The 19,465-nt window shown below is 40.9% G+C and overlaps 1 protein-coding gene across 8 annotated transcripts in view; it reads left to right on the forward strand.

Annotated features, from left to right (window-relative positions):
* CDON (cell adhesion associated, oncogene regulated) overlaps nucleotides 1-19,465 on the forward strand; it is a 100,492-nt gene that overhangs the window by 37,513 nt on the left and 43,514 nt on the right. For all 8 annotated transcript variants that reach the window (XR_008290581.1, XR_008290582.1, XM_053203908.1 and 5 more), the window contains exons 3-11: nucleotides 1,031-1,303; nucleotides 2,534-2,680; nucleotides 3,535-3,678; nucleotides 4,614-4,901; nucleotides 6,181-6,450; nucleotides 9,067-9,417; nucleotides 14,493-14,782; nucleotides 16,345-16,519; nucleotides 18,264-18,392. Coding sequence is in view for 6 of the 8 variants with exons in the window: in XM_053203908.1 (XP_053059883.1) it covers nucleotides 1,031-1,303; nucleotides 2,534-2,680; nucleotides 3,535-3,678; nucleotides 4,614-4,901; nucleotides 6,181-6,450; nucleotides 9,067-9,417; nucleotides 14,493-14,782; nucleotides 16,345-16,519; nucleotides 18,264-18,392 (2,067 nt within the window). In the remaining 2 variants the exon portion in view is untranslated. The remainder of the gene's footprint in view (nucleotides 1-1,030; nucleotides 1,304-2,533; nucleotides 2,681-3,534; nucleotides 3,679-4,613; nucleotides 4,902-6,180; nucleotides 6,451-9,066; nucleotides 9,418-14,492; nucleotides 14,783-16,344; nucleotides 16,520-18,263; nucleotides 18,393-19,465) is intronic.

Raw genomic sequence — 19,465 nt, forward strand, 5'->3', positions numbered from 1 at the left:
TAATCTTCATATCTAATTAAATATCCTGCGAAAGTAGAGTCAGGAATTTATTGGTCTTTTTTTTTTTTTTTGGAAGTACTTTATTCCCCCAGATTAACAGTATTCTTGTCCCCCTCACTCTTTTGGGGGGCGGAGGGGGATTTGTTTTGATATGTTAGTGTAAGAACTCACCCTCTCCCCCAAGTTGCTGAGGAAAAGGTCTAACAAATGAAACTATTCTGAACACCAAATAAAAATATTAAGATCGATGCTCCAAAAAAGGGTGGACTGTATTTCAGCCTGGCTTCCTAATGTTCTACTTCTTCTTTCCTAGAAGTTGAATGTTATTTTCTATTTTCTATTCTTTCTTTCTCGGAAAGAAGACCGTAGCCACTATTTATACAATAATTTACTCTTTAAAATCAAGTCCTTAGTAATGTAGGAGAGAATTCTTTTTACTTTGCAAGTTATCTTCAGTTTTTCATATATATTTTTTTAAATTATTTTTGAGAGAGAGAGAGTGTGAGCAGGGGAGGGGCAGAGAAAGAGGGAGACACAGAATCCAAAGCGGGCTCCAGGCTCTGAGCTGTCGGCCCAGAGCCCGATGCGGGGCTTGAACTCGTGAACCTGATCATGACCTGAGCCAGAGTTGGACACTTAACTGACTGAGCCGCCCAGGAGCCCCTCAGATTCTTGACTTCCATTTCTCAGAAGCTACTTCATACACAGAGCAGTTTGCTTTTTCTCACTTAAAGAATTGGTATTTTGTTGGATTTACATCATAAGGTTTTTCATCTATTCTACCCTGGTCCTTAAGTCCTAGCTTCATGCATTGCCCTTTTTTACTTCCAAAAATAGTCATATCAGAATGTTCCTAGAACTTGTACAAGCATTAAGAACTGTATGTTCTTATGGTATGGATAAAATATGGAATTGCCTCTGGTTCCATAGATTCAGATGAAATGTATTCAATGTACTCTTCTCTCTCCCCTCACCTCCTTTCTCTCCTATTCTCTCCACCCCTTTGCACGTGGGGAACGTTTCCTGGTAGACTTGGCACCGTCTTTTATTTCTGAGCCACTGTCCGCTGTCCAGAGACTTGGTGGACCCGTAGTACTCCATTGTTCTGCTAAGCCTGTGACCGCTCATATCTCATGGTTGCATAATGGAAAAAGACTGGATAGAAACATGGAACAGATTAAGATGCATCAGGGGACTTTGACTATTCTGTCCCTTAATCCCTCCCTTTCGGGTTCCTACCAGTGCGTTGCCAACAATAGCATCGGGGCAATTGTGAGCGGCCCTGCAACAGTATCTACTGCTGGTGAGTTTAATTTTATCCCTCAGATTTATGCTTTTTCCTAGAAACTAGAATGCTGGTACTTGCATATGTGAATAGAGGGAAGAGCGTGGGCTTTGGAGTAAACACATAGCATCCTCATCTCAGCCTTGACTCTCACTGTTGAGCTGGGGGAAGTGCACTTGAACCTCCGTGAGCTTGGCCTCCTGTCTTCTGTGTAAGAGGGGCATGGAAGTAACTCTTACATGGTTAGGAGAGTTTTCTAATGCAAACTCTGAATTTCTTTGCGAATATTTAGAAGTCCTTTAATAGCAGCAGCAACAAAAAAGCTTTGTCAACTTTGACACTCAGTTGTTTCATGCAGTCCCATATCTCGCTCACATCTAATTGTTTTATTTGTCTTGATCACTGAGTGATTTTAGTTTATTTAATTGAAACCAGGCTAAAGAAGGAGGAATGAAATCACTGACTGTAGAGAAAGGAATGTCGGGTATTGAACTTATGGCAAATCTGGAATGTGGTGGTTTTCTTAGTAGGTTTGAGCCATCTGCCTTTCAAATGGTGATGGCTTCCAGTAATGGAAGATGTCTTTGTCAGGGCACCCCTATTTACAGAAGAAATCTGGATCCCCCAGGAGTAGTGAGTTTGTCGTAACTGAGAAGAGTAAATGTTTTCGTAGAGCTTTGACCCATGGACAGCTCCAGGACTCACACGGGAAGGCTGAACTCCTGTTGGCAGGCGGCTGGATGCTTTCAGCACTGCAGATCATAAAGAACCCTTCCATGCAGGCTCCATCTGTAGCGAACTCTTAGTAGTGAGAGGAATTGGGTTTGTTCCTGAAAGCCACTTTATTGCAGTGTGAGTAGCGACAAACAGCATAAAGATGCGTAGGGAAAGTGGGTGTTCATGAGGGACTGGATTGGAAAAGGATGTCTCTTGACAGAATGGGAATGACTATGCTTTAGGTTCTCCTCCATGTTTTAAGGGCCGCTTGCTTGTTTGTCTTGTAGTCTCCTGGAAGCGTTGGCTTCTGGAAAAGGGAGCCATGACTTAGCTCTAGGCCTCAACCGGGCACCTCTACTCCAGCCCCTTCCTGAGATAAAAAAAAATCACGCTCCTCTGTGAACTGAGGTTAGCTGCCGCAAACGGCCGCATTGCAAGATGTGGCTTCTAGTTTTTAAATTTCCTTGGGGATCGTTCACATTTGCATTGATTAATCAATTAACTTTCTACTTATTTACTTATGTATTTTAGTTCTTGGTGATTTTGGTTCACCAACAAAGCAGGTTATTACAGCGGAAGAAAAAAGTACCGGTTTCATTGGCTGCAAAGTACCAGATAGTAACCCCAAAGCGGAGGTGCGCTATAAAATCCGGGGAAAGTGGCTGAAACATTCCACAGGTGAGACCTTCAACAAAAAGCCAGTGGTACCCACAGAACAAATGTCATGAAGCAACCTACTGTTGAACTCCGTGTCCTAAGGACTGTGGCTACAAAAATGCATAAGATGTATTGCCTCTACTCTCAGAAGTCAGAAGAAGACCGGCATGAGTGGTTACACTGTAGAAATGATTACCATCCCAGATTCCCTCCATTCATTCAGGGTTCCACTCGGATATTTCTTCCTCTGAGAAGACCTCCCTCATCATGGCTCTATGTAAAATACTATGCCATGCCCCATTGGTCCGTGTCCCCTTTACTTAGCTGCTTTTTAAAGTTTCCACAGCATTGTAATAGACAGATTTCTGTTTGTTTGTCTGTTATTTATCCCTTTCTTTGCGGCCCCCATTTCCTGCACTGGAATGTTGGCTGCATGAGTGCAGGGCTTGCAGTCTGCTTTCTTTATCGTATCACTTGTGCCTGGATCAATACAGGCACCCAGTGTGTATTTGTTGAGAAAAAAATGAATGGGTAGACATGAGTGGACACTGGCGGATCAGTGAGTGCTGTCCGGAGAGGTTTGCCCAAGGTGGGGGCTGTGGGCATTGTATCTCTTTCTACATATGCTTGTGCTTTCAATGTGCTCAACAAATGGTTTGCGGTCAGATGTTTCTGATGGGTTCGATTTTGTTACTCTAGAACTATTGACTCTTCCCCCCCACCCCCCCGCCTTGACTTCCCCTTTCTTCCATTTAATCAATTTTCTCTGATTGTTGCTGCTGTTCTGATGTCTAAATTGAAAGCACGACTGCTAGCCTTTGTTTTCATTGGGGTCTTTCATATAGAGGCCTAACTGCATTCCCTTCTTTCCTCAGAGAAGTACTTAATCCTTCCATCAGGGAATCTTCAGATTCTGAATGTATCTTCAGAGGACAAGGGATCATATAAGTGTGCAGCTTTTAATCCTGTCACTCATGAATTAAAAGTTGAACCCATTGGCCGAAAGCTTCTTGTCAGTCGTAAGTATTTGGGAGAATAACGGTAACCAGAAGCATTCCTCAGGAGAAGCTTCCTCAGAAGCATTCTTTAGAAAGTACTGGAAAATCAGAGTGAATTTTTCTTTCAGATCCTATTTGCTTATCATAAGAAAGTCTTATAAAAAAAATTAAATACACGAATGCATTATAGTATAGTACTGTACATGTGTTTAAAAGATAATGAATTTTTAATTCATTGATTAATTTTTAAAAATATTTATGTATTTATTTATTTTGAGAGAGAGGGAGAGAGTGTGACCAGGGGAGAGTCGCGGGGCAGGGGGCAGAGGATCCAAAGTGAGCTCTGTGCTAATAGCAGAGAGCCCAATGTGGGGCTTGAACTCATGAACTGTGAGATCATGACCTGAGCCAAAGTTGGATGCTGAACCGACTGAGCCACCCAGGCGCCTCCCCAGCCCCTGCCCCCCACCCCCGCCGTGATAATGAATTTTTAGAAGAGAATTTTGGTCAGGATGACAGAGTGGAAACCAGACGGAGAACTTGACCCTTTGCTCAAATAAAAAGAAATAATAGAGACAATATAACTTTATAACAGTGGTAATCAAATTGGTGGCTAACTGAATTATGAAAAATTAATAGCTGTCCTCTTTCAGCTGACAGTAGTCATAGCTGATTTTGAGATTACGGTAGCTGAACTCAGAACCAGTGGTCAAAGCACAACGAAGCGGTGGTTTCTGGACTGGTCAAAAATTCTACATATCTAAACTGCTAATGCAGAGATAGCCACAAAGTGTTTTAATTTTAATTCTCCACTAAAAATGGATTAAGCTACCATGGAGGACCTTGTGGCATAAAGAAGAATAAATGGGAAGATGAGAAAGCTTGCAGATTTGGTAAGGAAGAGATTGGAAGTGGATGTTTAATAATGACATTTTTTTGTTCCCTTCTTTTTCCAGGCCCTTCTTCCGACGATTTTCACATTCTCCACCCCACCTTTTCACAGGCACTAGCTGTGCTTTCTCATAGCCCCGTCACCCTGGAGTGTGTGGTGAGTGGGGTCCCAGTTTCTCAAGTGCACTGGCTGAAGGACGGTCAGGACGCTGTGCCGGGAAGCAACTGGCGAAGGTTGCATTCCCATCTTGCCACAGACAGCATTGACCCGGTGGACTCTGGAAACTATTCTTGTATAGTGGGAAACAAGTCTGGAGACGTAAAACATGTGACTTACATGGTTAATGTGCTTGGTAAGACGTTACTTCTTAAATTGCTTTTCGGGTCAGGCTATTTTTCTGGTCTAACTGATGTTTGAATGGAAGATCTATTTGGGAACTATAAATGACATGTAAATAACGTCTTCACATATGATGTCACAAGAAGCTTCGTTTTTGTTTTTTTTTTAAAGGACTGCTGATTTCAGCAGTATATCTTGGTGGCACAGAACATTTCACTTGGGATGTTTATGGGAACCTCCCCCCCAACCTGGTTATGCAACGCAAAGCTTGTTCTTCCTTCCTAATGATGTGGAAGATTCTGGGCTGTGTCAGTGTGTTGGACCTAGTAGGAGTACCTAACAGTACTGACTAGAAAAGGTCACCTCAAAAAGAAATTTATTTCATTTTATTTTCCCTTAAGGAATGCTTTCACTGTATTATTTGCATTATTTCCACCCACATTGCTGTGTATACACTCTTTATCTCAAAGCTTTTCCTTCCTTTTTTTTCCAGTTCCCTGTCTCACTGTCATGTCTAGCACCAGAAAATGTTTTCCTTTATCAAAACATATTTTCATGAAATCCAGAAAAAAATAGGTTGTAAGTGGTTTCATAGTAAATATAGTTGCTGTAAACCTTCTGCTTGTGTTTATTTGCAACATAGGTAACCCTGGAATTAAGTAAGTGTATGACAAATGAGATTTAAAGTGCTGTGATAATCAGGTCTAAGTTAATATGCATAATCATATAATTTGGGCATATGTTACCAATGTTGCTAAATGATTTACTCGGTCTAGGGAAAAGTGGCTTCATGGATAGTAAAGGAAGTTTTCTGCCCAGTATAACATCTAGCCTAACGGCAGAATTGACCATAAAAAGAATTTAACCTGTGAATAAACATTCTTCTTTTGGCTCTTGTTTAGTGTGAAATCATGGGAAACTACTTATTTCAAACAAATCACCTGAAACAAATGCTCAGGGAAGCCCAAGATGTATATGTGTGTGGGTGTGTGTGTGTGAGAGAGAGAGACAGAGAGAGAGAGAGAGAGAGAGAGAGAGAGAGATAAGTGGGTGGGAAGATCTAGAAAAAGAGACTATGAAATATTAGTAACATATGGTTTATTTGATTAGAAGGAAGTTCAAATGCATTTCTAATTTTGTCTTGATGACCATAGCAGGTAGGAGAATGTGGTGAGTAAACAATGCAATTTGATTTCAACTAGTTATTGGTAGAGAGATTTTATGTGTCTTGTGTGATAATTTAAAAAGTACCTCTTAAGGGCTAGAGTTTAATTTATATGTTTTATTTTTAGAAAATGCTTCAATTTCTAAAGGACTACAGGACCAGACAGTCTCTCTGGGTGCCACAGTACAATTTACTTGTGAGATTCATGGGAACCCAACTCCAAACCGTACCTGGTTTCATAACGCACAACCTGTTCATCCTTCCCCACGACATCTAACTGTAGGAAACAGACTGAAAATCAGTGGTGTTACCATGGAAGATTCTGGGCTGTATCAGTGTGTAGCAGATAATGGGATTGGATTCATACAGTCTACTGGGAGACTTGAAATTGAAAAAGGTAGGCTTCTGGGTCCAGAAATCATAGGAAGTTTTACTTTACAGACAGGCTTTTATTTTGGTTAAAAATTAAATCATTTTCACTAGAGAACATAATTCCATTACCATAAAGGAACTATGCCTATTTTCCATGTTCCTTTCTAGTTGCAGATGGGCATTTCCATGAAGAGGCAATATTATTTGATTAACTTCATTAAAAAAAAATTTTTTTTAATTATTTTTTTCAAAAGATACTATAGTTTAAAAGGCATATGGTGAAAGTCTCTCATTTCTATTCCCTGGCCAGCCATATTGCCTTTAGAACTAACCAGTTTTATCAGTGTCTTTAATATCCTTGTGTGTATATATACAATCACACACAATGTGTCTGTGTGCACTTAATAACATCTTTTTTCCCCCCGTAAATGGAGGTAGTATTCCTCAGTTTGAGTTTTTTATTTACCATATCTTTGATATCTTCCCAGATGGTTCATTAAACAGTGTTTTCATTCTTTTTCAAATGACTGCTTATTAAGGAGTTCTATAATGAATGTCCCTCTGCATAGATTATTTTGCACAGGTATAAATATCTATAGAATAGATTTCTGGAAATGAATTTGCTAAATGAAAGCATCTTTGTTTGGTAATTTTGGTAGATATCACCGAGTTGCTCTGCAAAATTGTTACTGGTTTTTATTCACAGCAATGTGTATCTGCCTGTCTCCTCATATCCTCACCAGGGCAAGGTGTTAAATCTTTGCCCATCTGATAGTTTTAAAAAAAAATACCTTTTGGTCTGTATTTATATTGCTATGAGTGAAGTTGGGCTTCCTATCATATGTGTATGAGTCATTTGAATTTGTTTTCCTATGTATTGACTGTTCATTGTCTTTTGTCCATTTTAAAAATTAGATTGTTGGTCATTTTTCTTGTGGATTGGTAGGAATTCTACATTAGGGATATTAATCTTTTGCCTATGAGTTATAAATATTTCAAGTGTCAAAGAATCAGTGTGATACAGACCAGTTCTCTGACCTTGGTGCAATTATTTTAGAAGTTAATAGTAAAAGTCATTTTTAACTGGCATGTATTTGGAAATGTAAAATTATGCTTCTCAATAACAGAGAAAAAACTGTGCAGTGCAATGTGAAAATGCCACAGATTGAATTGTGTGGGATGTCGTAAAAATGGAATTTACATGGGAATGTATAGCCTTAAATGCTTATAAAAGAAAACTAGTAAGACTGAAAATAAGGAAGCAGAGGAAAAGAGATACTAAAGGGCAGAAATCAATTGAATAGAAAATGAAGATAAAATGGAGTGGTCCGTGAGCTCGAGGCCCACGTCGGGCCCTGTGTTGACAGTTCAGAGTCTGGAGCCTGCTTCTGATTCTGTGCCTCCCACTCTTTCTGCCCCTCCCCCACTCATGCTCTCTCTCTCAAAAATGAATAATGTTAAAAATTTTTTTTTAAAAAAGCAATAAACTGTGAGAAGATATTAGCAGCATATATAACGAATAACAGAACACTAGCTGGAATATACAAAGAACTCTGAAACCATTACAAAAAAGATAAATGACCCAACAGAAAAATGGACAAAAAGCATTTCAAAGAGGAGGAAAAATACCAGTGACACATAAACACGTGAAAAGATGTTCAAGCTCATTAGTACTCAGGAGAGTGCAGTTTATGACCAGTGAGACAGCATCTTACACTTTCTAGATTGGCAGAGATTCGGGAATCTAACCATACCGAGTGTTGGTTTTGTCAAAGGTAGGAAGTAGGGCTGGAGAAAGAGAAGGATGCACTGGAGAAAATTCCATTTGTAATCGATATTCCATAGTAGGCACACTTAAAAATGGCTCCAGAGAATACCTGGGACCAAAAGGAAAGAGAGTTAGTTTAGAGACAAAAAGTGTTGTTTGTGTAACATGATAAGAAATACACTCGTCGACTTTCACTCAGAACAGATTTCTCTCCCAGGCTTTTTGTAATCAGAGGTTCCCCCTGGAATGAACTATTTTTGTGGAGGAATATTATTTTGTTTTATGCTCCTTGACACCTTTTTCATGGCTTCACCTGTTTTATACTTAACAGCAGTCAAATGTGTATAGGAAACCCTTTTTTTTCCTAAAGGACAGGAAGTCTGTGTAGGAAATGTCCAGGAGCCCACAATTAAGAATTCTACTTTTTAGGGACGGTTTTACGTGGTGAAAGTTGAGAAGAGAATTAACAAGGAGGGGGGTTATCTTTGTTTTAGTTATTACTGTCATATATCCCTGTTTGCCCATGTCTTTGCAAACACTTATTTCAGTGAATGAATGTGTTCTCCATACTGTTCTGCATGTAAAACATTGTTTAGGGGATGGTAACCAGATTTATTGTGGTGATCATTTGCCAGTGTGTATCCATATGTTAAATCATGATGTTGTGCACCTGAAACTAATGTTGTATGTCGATTATACTTCAATTAAAAAAAAAACACTGTTAAGAAATACATGTACGAAAGATGCTTTTAAGGCTGTTACTTGGGCACGACATGGCTAACATTTATGCAAGAAGATGAATTTATTTTGCATTGTAGGTACTATACTCTTAATTATGTGTGTGTATTTGTGTGTGAATTACTGTTTTAATAGGCAGTGGACTCAAGCCAGTTATAATTACAGCACCAGCAAGTACAAAGGTGGTAGATGGAGACTTTGTTACTCTGTCCTGCAATGCCACTGGCGTGCCAGTCCCAGTCATGCGTTGGTATGACAGGCACGGGTTGATAACCAGCCATCCGTCTCAAGTGCTCAGATCAAAATCCCGGAAATCACACTTACGACCTGGGGGCTATGACCTGGAGCCTGTCTACTTCATCATGTCCCGAGCTGGCTCAAGCTCTCTGTACATTCAGGCCATCACTCAGGAGCATGCTGGGAAATACATCTGCGAAGCCGCAAATGAACATGGTGCCACACAGTCGGAGGCAGTCCTCACAGTTGGTGAGTTGCCATTAGTACTTTTTCTCGGGTGATTAGCTTCCTCTGATTGTAGGGGATAAAGTGCTTTGAAGTATGTTTTTTTCATGAGTCCAGCAATCTCTGAATATATATATATATTTTCCCTGGCAATAGTGAAACACAGAACTGTGGTTTTGGGTATTTGGCCTTACCATGAACCGGATGAACCTTGGTTTCCATTTCTGATGTTTTGGTTAAGGTTGTAGTTGTCCTATAGAAAGCTCTCATATGGGCGCAAGCCCGAGTTGTGACCTGTTTTCATGATTAATGCTTTTGGTTGTCTAAGCTACTGAAAGTGATCATTGCTGACATTTTTTAGGTGAGCCTTTGGTAAGTACAGTGTCCAAAGTCTAAAGGGTTGGCTTTTTTTTTTTTTTTTTAACTTTTGTTTATTTTTGAGAAAGAGACAGAGCATGAACGGGGGAGGGGCAGAGAGAGAGGGAGACACAGAATCGGAAGCAGGCTGCAGCCTCTGAGCCATCAGCCCAGAGCCGGACGCGGGGCTCGAACTCCTGGACCATGAGATCGTGACCTGAGCCGAAGTCGGATGCTTAACCGACTGAGCCACCCAGGCGCCCCTAAAGGGTTGGCTTTCATTGAGAAAGTAGAATCATGGTACTACCAAACAGTACCTCCTATTCAAAGTTATTTTTCTAATGGGATGTATAACATTAATTCTTGATATTTTATTGATTTTTGGTGAGGATGACTTAAAAGCTTTATACAGTATCAATATTGTTAAAATTAAATAAGTATAGAGTATCAATATTGTTAAAGTTAATTCAAATTTGACTTAATTCAAATTCAAACCTTACATCAGTATTTAGAGCAGCAATGCGCCAGCAGGTAGTTGAGTGGAGACTGTCACCTTATTTGTCGTGCAAGAAGCAGAGTGTCAAACACAGTACTGCCCTTAGTCTTGGCAACTGAGTTCCCTGCCTTGGGCCAGTGCGTTAGAGGGCTCCTTGCAGCTTTCTTCTGCCTGGGTCCTCAGCTCCCACTGGTCAAAGAGTCCATGTGGTTAAGGGGTTAAGTTATAGTCCCTGGATCCTGGAGCCCATGTTCTTCCTTGTGTATAGCAGGTCTGGGGCTCTGGAAGTCCTTGCTTTAATTAGTTCACAGTCTGGTTCTACACAGGTCCCGTTCCCTGACCCATCCTCCAGAGTGTAGACCACACCACCAGTGTGCAGGCACCGTTAAGCCAGAGGAGCGGCCAAGGGGTGGTCTTTTGCAGAGGAAGGAAGGTAAAGTAGACAGAAATTGGGTGTGCGCACAGGTATTTCCATTCACAGGCACACAAGGCCCCTGGAGCTCCAGAGGAAGCTGGAGGTAGAAAGAGAAGTGGGGAAGTCCAAGGACATCCATTTGTATTAGATTATAATTATTACTGTCTGATTATTGGTAAATTAGGATTATTCCATGTAGCAGTTAGGGAAGGAAGAAATAGCTACTGACTTTAGACATGTTAAGAATCCTCCAATGAAGAGGGTAGTTGGGTGTTGTATAAATTTATACACGTGTAAATATGAATATGTATACGTGTGTGTGTTTATATATCTGCTCTGCCAAGCGAAAATCAGAGTGGCTCTGCTCAAATTGTTAGCTGTAGGACAGGTGTAACACAGGTGATGCTTGGTTAGCTTTTGGCTAAAGTGATTGTTTTATATAAATATAGGATAGCAAGAGGCATAGATGTGATAGTCACAGTTGATGGAACTGGATCTTTTGTCTCACTGCCTCACTTTAAATATCAAAGATCTGAAGCCTTTAGAAAATACATAGGCTAACTTGTTTAGGTTAGAATTTTTTAGATCTTTAAGGTCTTCCCCACCCCTTCCAGGATTTTATGTCTTGATAAATACCATTTTCATGTAGAGTAACCCCATCACCGACCTCCTTCCGAAATGTTCTTATATTTTCTCTTTTGTGCGCCCTATAATTATTAAGATCCAGCCAGGTTTACTAAAGCTCACAATACATAACAACCCACCTCTTTCTACAGGAATCTGAGCCTTATTAAATTCTAGCATACTGAGAGCCATTTACTTGTTTTTTGGGGGGTAAGCAAGGGCAAAGAGAGCGATGACTGCCCCCTCCTCCTTTTTCTTTCCAGAGACCTTGGGTTTTGAGGTCTTAGATGTACAAATATTTGTAGAGTGGGTTGTAACTCTTCAAAACTATAATGGGAGTTGGTTTGGGATAGTCGGGGTAGGGGATGCTGGTGTGAGTGGTCACAGTGGGAACGGCTTTGACAAGTTTGGTTATATTCCTTGTTTAGTTTCAGCTCTGAGTCATTAAATTCACTGCCATAGTTATAGTACTTAGAAAAGCAGAATTTTATCAGCCTCTTCTAATTCAAAAAGCATTCTACGTTTAAAAATACTTGGTCTATTTTTTTTTCTTTAATTTTTATTTATTTTTTTGAGACAGACAGAGAGAGACAGAGCGTGAACAGGGGAGGGTCAGAGAGAGAGGGAGACACAGAATCCGAAACAGGCTCCAGGCTCTGAGCTGTTGGCACAGAGCCCGACGCGGGGCTTGAACTCACAGACTGTGAGATCATGACCTGAGCCGAAGTCGGACGCTCAACCGACTGAGCCACCCAGGCGCCCAATACTTGATGTCTAAACTGATCATTTCACACTTGATCTTAGCCAAAAGGCCAAGAAGTGATCTCGTCTGACCATTTCACAGAGTTGTTTTGAAGACAAGTTGAGATAATATATGTGAAAAAACTTTTGAAAGTGGTGTTCAGGCCTTATAAATTATATCGTGTGAGTACTCAAATTATATTACTGGAAATAGCAGAGAGAAAAGAATTGAATCTTCCTCCTCCTCCCCTCTTCTCGAATCCCCTTTTTAATAAACGTGGCAGAAAAGTCCCATCGCGTCCAGAATAGCAGGAGTAGAATTGTGACACTGATACCATTAGACACAGGCTGTGGCATAAGTTTGTCTCCAGCCTCTGCATAAATTGAGGCCTGTGATCTTTAAACTCTTGTACGGCCAGATACCACTTCCCAGTGGTAAGCAGCCCAAAGGCTCCGTGGAACTCCTAACGATGAAAAGGTCATTCTCCGCTACCCTAAGCCACAGCTAATTACCTCCACTTGCTAGAGCCCATCTCTCGCCCCAGTGGGCACCAGCCGCACGCCCTTACCAGCCAGCCCACGTCCTGACTCACTAGATAAACACGGCTGCTCCAGAAGCAATATTGTGAAGTTGTCTCAGTGAACTTAATTAGTTTTCTCCTGGATTATTTTCTCACTAGCTTCTTTAGTGGAGGACGCGTCGGAGACACCTTTTCTCCTCTAAACAGAAAACCGACCTTACGCCGTTAGCCGTGGTTTGTGTCGGTTCCCTCCTGAACTGCAGTGCTTCTCAAAACACACCCACCTTTTACCAGGAATCCGACTTCACTGTGCAAAAGAAACTCTTTCACATCGTTTCCTCTGCTCCCTTCCTCCACAAAAGTGGTCAGAAAGAGGAGACCTTTTTGTTGCCAGCGTGAATAGCACTTGAGAGAAACCAAGCTGTCAGCACTTGGGTTTCATGGTGCTCGGAGTCTCGGAGTTGTCACTTAATCTCCCAGAACCCTAATTTCCTCAGCTGTGAAGTAGGGATATTACTGTCCACCTAAGAATGTTGTTTTGAGAGCTTGAGGAGATTATATTTATTAAATGTCTAACACAATGCGTGGCCCATAATATGTGCTCAGTAAATTTGGGGGATGGGATGTGCAACCTATTTCTTTCTTCAGCGCAAATATTTTTCCCTTGTGTTCTGTATGCTTTTAGTCATTAAGACTATTTGCTTGTTTCATTTTTCTTTAGATTGGCAATTTTTTTTGACGTTTCTTTATTTTTGAGAGAGCGCGAGCAAGGGAGGGGCACAGAGAGGGGGACAAAGGATCCAAAGCGGGCTCTGCATTGAGAGCAGCAAGCCCGATGTGGGGCTTGAACTCATGAACTGTGGGATCATGACCTGAGGCGAAGTCGGGCGCTCAACCGGCTGAGACACCCAGGTGCCCCTAGATTGGCGATTTCTTAAGCCAGTCTTCAGTTCTGTCCAGAAAGAGGGCTTGCTTGGAAATAGGTAAACCCTTCTTTTCCCTTGTTTCCTCTTGTCGAATGTAAATTGTTTTGCTTGTGTAGGGTATTTTCATTATCTGTTGCTGCATAACCACCCCCAAAGATTACTGAAACAGTAGCCCCGTTATTATCTCTCACAGTTCCTAGGGTTAACTGGACGCAGCTGGGCAATTCTGCCGGCCTTGCTTGGGGTCTCTTCCACCATTGCAGTCACATGTACCTGCGGCTGGAACAGCCAAAGTGGCCTTACCCACACGTGTGACACTTTTGTGAAGGCTGGAATAACCGGCCACCTCCCCTTCCTTCCCTTTCTCTCCCCCTCCCCCCCCCGCCACTCCACACGGCGAGCTTGGATGTCTGTATGGGGCGACACAAAAGCAGAAGTGCCAGGCCTTGTGAAGACTCAAGCCTGGAAGAGCACAGTCTCACTTTGGTTGAAGCCAGTCATAGGGCCAGCCTGATTCAGCAGGGAGGGGACCGTCCAAGGGTGTGGATACTGAGGGGTATCATTGGAGACTGGCTCCCCAGCAGGTAACAGCCTAGCTCTTGGTTGTTTCCTTGCTATTGAGTTCACCTTGCCACTAAGGGAATGCATCGCTTCATGTGTTTCATTTACCAACTGGAATTACCACTCGGTGTTCTCCAACTTAAAATCTTTCAAGTTAAACTAGCAAAGTGTTGTTGTAAAAGAGGGAATACTAGCGTAGAGCAAGGAAAAATAACATCCTCAAAATCACTTCGCTGCCGCAGCTTTTTCAATAAGAGATTACAGTTGGAGGTTGGAGGTTTCCATGAATTACAAACTGAGCTGTTAACCTGCTTTCACTTCTGGGGCTCAGGTTGTCTGTATCCTTGTGGGCCGTTGGATCACTGTGAAGAAGGCACTGAAATAATGAATTTCCTCAAGCTGTCTCTTCTCTCTCTCTCTCTCTCTCTCTCTCTCTCTCTTTCTTCCATTCCCTGCAGTTCCTTTTGAACCAAATACAAAAGCGGAAACAGTTACACCTTCCAATCCCACTCAGAATGATACAAGAGATGGTTCAGAAGCTGGATTATTGAGCTCATTTCCAGGGAAGAAACACTCCAGCGCAGTGGAATCATCGCCAGAGAAAAACACTAGTGGTGCCTCTGTCCCGGATGCCCCCATCATTCTGAGCCCTCCGCAGACCTACACATCTGATACGTACAACCTGGTCTGGAGGGCGGGGAAGGATGGCGGGCTGCCCATCAATGCCTATTTTGTGAAGTATCGAAAGGTAATGTCTTCTTATTTATCAGCTTTCTCTTCTCTCACCTTAACGTTGTGTGTATATAACACAAGCTTATTATCTTCGACATTTATAGAGCAGCAGGAAACAGGAGTGTTCTAGGATTATGAGTTTGGGAGAGCTATCCCAACAGTCATGCTGGTTTTACCAGTAAGCAGTAAGAATGAAAGATACACAGTATCCCCCAGAATAGGAATTCCAAGAACCCAGTGACTTCTTGACATTTTTTTTTTGACATTTTTTATCAAACACTTTAACCCCTTGAGTGTAAACCTCTAGAAACCACTTTTTAAAAAGTCACCCCTTCCCTTTGTGAGATAGTAAAACACAGTTTATTTAACAAATAAAGCAGTTTCTTATTAGAAACATCAAAGTCCTCTGGTATAATCTCTGACAATTATTTTTATTTCAAGTTGTCTTCTTAATTGTATCGGAATCTTATGTTGTTTAGTGATTTCTTTGAGTGAACCTTGATCCTCTCAGTTGATTTTCCAGTGTTTCTTCCAGAGGCTTGTATTAAAGCAAAATGAAAAAAAGTGTTTCTTTGTTTATGAGACTAATAAATGAACAAAAGACACCCTCATATTTAAAATACCTTTCTTTGTCCAAGACATTTTGGTGCCCATCGTTTAATAGTATATATTTTTAATATCTGGAACAATTAACATGGTGATATTTGAAAGTTTATTCACTGTTTCTAATCTGATGATTCAAGATGTAGAAACTTTGAATGATTCAAGATGAAGAAACTTTCACTGGGATTCTTACCCACACAAAAACTTCTGTGTGATGTCGTTTCCTAGTTCTATTAACTAAGACACAACGGATTGGATCTTTTTTTTTTTTTAGTTTATTAATTTATTTTTGAGAGAGCAAGAGAGAATATGCACAAGTAAGGGAGGGGCAGAGAGAGAGGGAGAGAGAATCCCAAGCACACTCTGAGCTGAGTATGAAGCCTGACACGGGACTCCAACCCACAAACCGTGAGATCATGACCTGAGCTGAAATTGAGTTGGACACTTAACTGACTGAGCCACCCAGGCCCCCAGATCTTTTTAACATTTATTTCCTCCCGTACGTGTGGAAGTGGTGAGACATGAAGAATGCTGGAAATATAAAATGCATAATTATGTAACTCATATATGCATATGTATTCTAACTTAACATATATTTATTATGTATATTATATATTATCGTTAGTCCAGATTATTATGTACTTATTTTATGCTCCCATTAGCCCAGTAAGAAAGGAGTATTGTTTCCTTTACAAGTAAAGGAAGCAAACTCTGGGAGATAAGTAACTTGCTTGAGGCCACAAATGAGCGGTAAGTAGGAGAGCCAGGAAGGAGTCTTTTTATTCCTGAGAATTCCTAAGTTCATGTTACAGGTCTCCTTATATTTCTTAAGGTGAGGAAATATCATGTCTCTTTCTTCCAACAGTATATTCCTTACCAACATTCATCTGGAATGGAAGATTTTCTCAAATTGGAATGGAAGGTTTTTTTGCCCTTTGTCTCCTTTTCTTTAATGACTTATTTTCTCTTGAGCAGCTAGATGACGGCGTTGGCCTGGTGGGAAGCTGGCACACAGTTCGAGTCCCGGGAAGTGAGAATGAGCTCCATCTGACAGAACTGGAGCCATCTAGTCTCTATGAAGTTTTGATGGTGGCAAGGAGCGCAGCAGGTGAAGGGCAGCCCGCCATGCTTACCTTCCGAACCAGCAAAGGTGAGTATAATCTTCCTCAGGAGGAGCGAGTGTCCTTTGGGGTCATAGACATTCTTTTTTATTTTATTTTATTTTATTTTATTTATTTTTTTTTTTTTGAGAGAGAGAGAGAGAGAGAGAGAGAGACAGAGTGTAAGCAAATCCAAAGCAGGCTGCAGGCTCCAGGCTCTGAGCTGTCAGTAACAGTGCTTGACAAGGGGCTTGAACCCACAAACCATGAGATCATGACCTGAGCCAAAGTTGGACGCTTAACCGACTCTAGGTGCCCCTAGAGATTCTTATATATAAATCCATTAAATAATTTTAGTATAGTACCTTTGTTGGCCATGCTTGGATGGTTGTATTATTCCATCCCATCCAATGTTCTACGAGTATTTCTGAGAGTTTATGATATGTAAGGCGTTGGTGTAGGTGATACAGGGAAAGCAAAGATGATCAAGATAAGATTCATCCTAACGGTGCCTCTACTTTGCTAAGTAGGCTCAGACACATAAATAAATACCAACTGAAATCAGGAAGATGACAGAGCAGCCACCCCACACAGTGCCTTGTCCATCCTGCAAGAACATTGACTGACTCTGAGAAAGTGGAAACGTTGGAGGGTTTGAGCTGAGTTGTGTGACATAATCTGTTGTGTGTTTCAACGGGGGTAGGGTAAGGATAGACCGCAGAAGGGCAAGGGTGTGAGCGAAGTACGACAAGTACTGGGAAGGACTGAGAGAGTACAAAGAAAGGATGTTCTTTCAAGTGGGGTAGCTCGTTGAGGGTAGGCTTGATTGAAAAGATGCCATTATAGCCTGGCCATCAATGAACAAAAAGATTTCAGTGAGGAGAGAGGGGAACTGGGTAGCAGAGTATTTTAGTACAGTACAAAAATAAAAAGGAGGTATGATTGAGAAGAAATTATTTATTGGCTTTTGGAAAAGACCCTTTCATACTAACTACTGAGTGTAGCTAGAAAAATGAGTATTTCTTGTTTGAACTGCACTTTGAGTTAATGTTCATCATCAGTCCACAGTTGTTTATAGAATCTGACCTATAAATACTGAATAAGAAGAACATATTTCAGTTTTAAGATAATCACCCATTTTCACTTTTTGCCTCTTGGAATTTTTAAGCTTAACATGATAATTTTCCCACGAAGAAACAGAAGCTCTTTAAGAATGAGTTTTATGTTTTAGAATGAAGAAATAGGTACAGTAAGAAGAAAAAGGGATGAATAGTTTGAAAGCTTTTCGGCATTTGGCTTTTTTACTTGTGGTGTTTATTCTGTGTGTAAATTTAAATTAGCCTGATGAAGAAAGACACATTTTAGTTTTCCCTTAAAGCTACTAGAAAAAGACGAAGTAATTTTTAAAAACAATATTTATTTATTTTGATAGAGAAAGAGAGAGAGAGAAGTGGAGGGAGGGGCAGAGAGGGAAAGGGAGGAAGAATCCCAAGCAGGCTCCACGCCTGACGGAGGGCTTGATCTCACAAATTGAGATCATGACCTGAGCCAAAATCAGGAGTCAGCTGCTTAACTGACTGAGCCACCCAGGTGCCCTGACAAAGTAATTTTTTTAAGTCAATTCCTCAGATTATCTAAGTACTGACAATGTAGGTCTTAAACTCAGACCCTGTAACAGACAAGTTCATGTATTTATATTGATACACCAGTTGAGTTTAGTATCTTTCCTTAACTCTACATCTACACAGAAGCTTATATTACCGTACGTGATTATGTGTTTTCTAACTTTTCTAGAGAAAACAACCTCATCAAAAAACACCCAGGCGTCCTCTCCACCCATGGGCATCCCTAGGCGTCCTGTTGTTTCGGAGGCTGCGGACAACTTTGGGGTGGTACTTACAGATTCCTCTAGGCATAGTGGAGGTAAAGTAGAGAACCTTCATTTTTATTGATTTTGTTTGTTTGCACATGTAACTGGCATGTTTCAAATTATTTAGGGGGTGGAGTGGGAGAGGGTGTTTGTTTATTGTTCAGATTATAGCCTACCATAAAGCTCTTTCAGGTCCTATTGCAACCATGTTTTAAAAAAAAATTTTTTTTTAATGTTTATTTTTGAGAGTGAGAGAGAGCACGAGTCGGGGAGGGTCAGAGAGAGAGGGAGACACAGAATCCGAAGCAGGCTCCAGGCTCCGAGCTGTCAGCACAGAGCCCTACGCGGGGCTCAAACCCACGAACCATGAGATCACGACCTGAGCCGAAGTCAGATGCTTAACCGACTGAGCCACCCAGGCACCCCCTATTACCATTTTTTTAATGCCCTGTGCTCCGATCTTGGTAACTCAGTGTCATGATTGCTTTTTGAGGTAATAAACTCAGACCCAAAATGTTCTGGTACTAAGATTTTATAGCTCATAAAAAGGATTTTTCTCTCTCCTCTCTGGCAAAGAAACTAAATTTATGTTTTGAACTCTGAAAGTCTGACTTTTTTTTTTTTTCGGGGATTTATCAAAACGTGTGGTGGTGCCTACGGTATGGTTTAGTGTTTTGAATGATTACATGCCATATTCCATTTTATTGCTATATCTTGCCACTTGTATGGTTTTTAGATGTCATAGCCATACAGTTTTCAAAAGATTCTTTTTAGTATTTAAATTTCACACATACTAATTCTACAATTACAACATAACGTGCTCTTTGTGGCTGTGTTCATGTGTGTTAGCAGGATGTCTAGGGAGGGCTTAAAATTTCATTGCTGAGCTCTAACAGTGTTCAAGCCTTTCTTCCCTATTTGTATAGTCTTTCACGAATTGGCCTCAGACAAAAGCAGGTCATAACATTTGAACACCCTTCTGGAACCCCTCTGCTTCTTCAATATCACGAGCCTCTTCTGCTTGAGTACTGTAGCCTCTGAGGAGCAGTTCAGCTCCCTTAATAGAGTACTTACACGAGTATCAACTTTATATAATTTTTTTTAATGTTTATTTATATTTGAGAGA

The sequence above is a fragment of the Acinonyx jubatus genome, chromosome D1 (assembly GCF_027475565.1).
Source record: "Acinonyx jubatus isolate Ajub_Pintada_27869175 chromosome D1, VMU_Ajub_asm_v1.0, whole genome shotgun sequence".
Taxonomy (NCBI): domain Eukaryota; kingdom Metazoa; phylum Chordata; class Mammalia; order Carnivora; family Felidae; genus Acinonyx; species Acinonyx jubatus.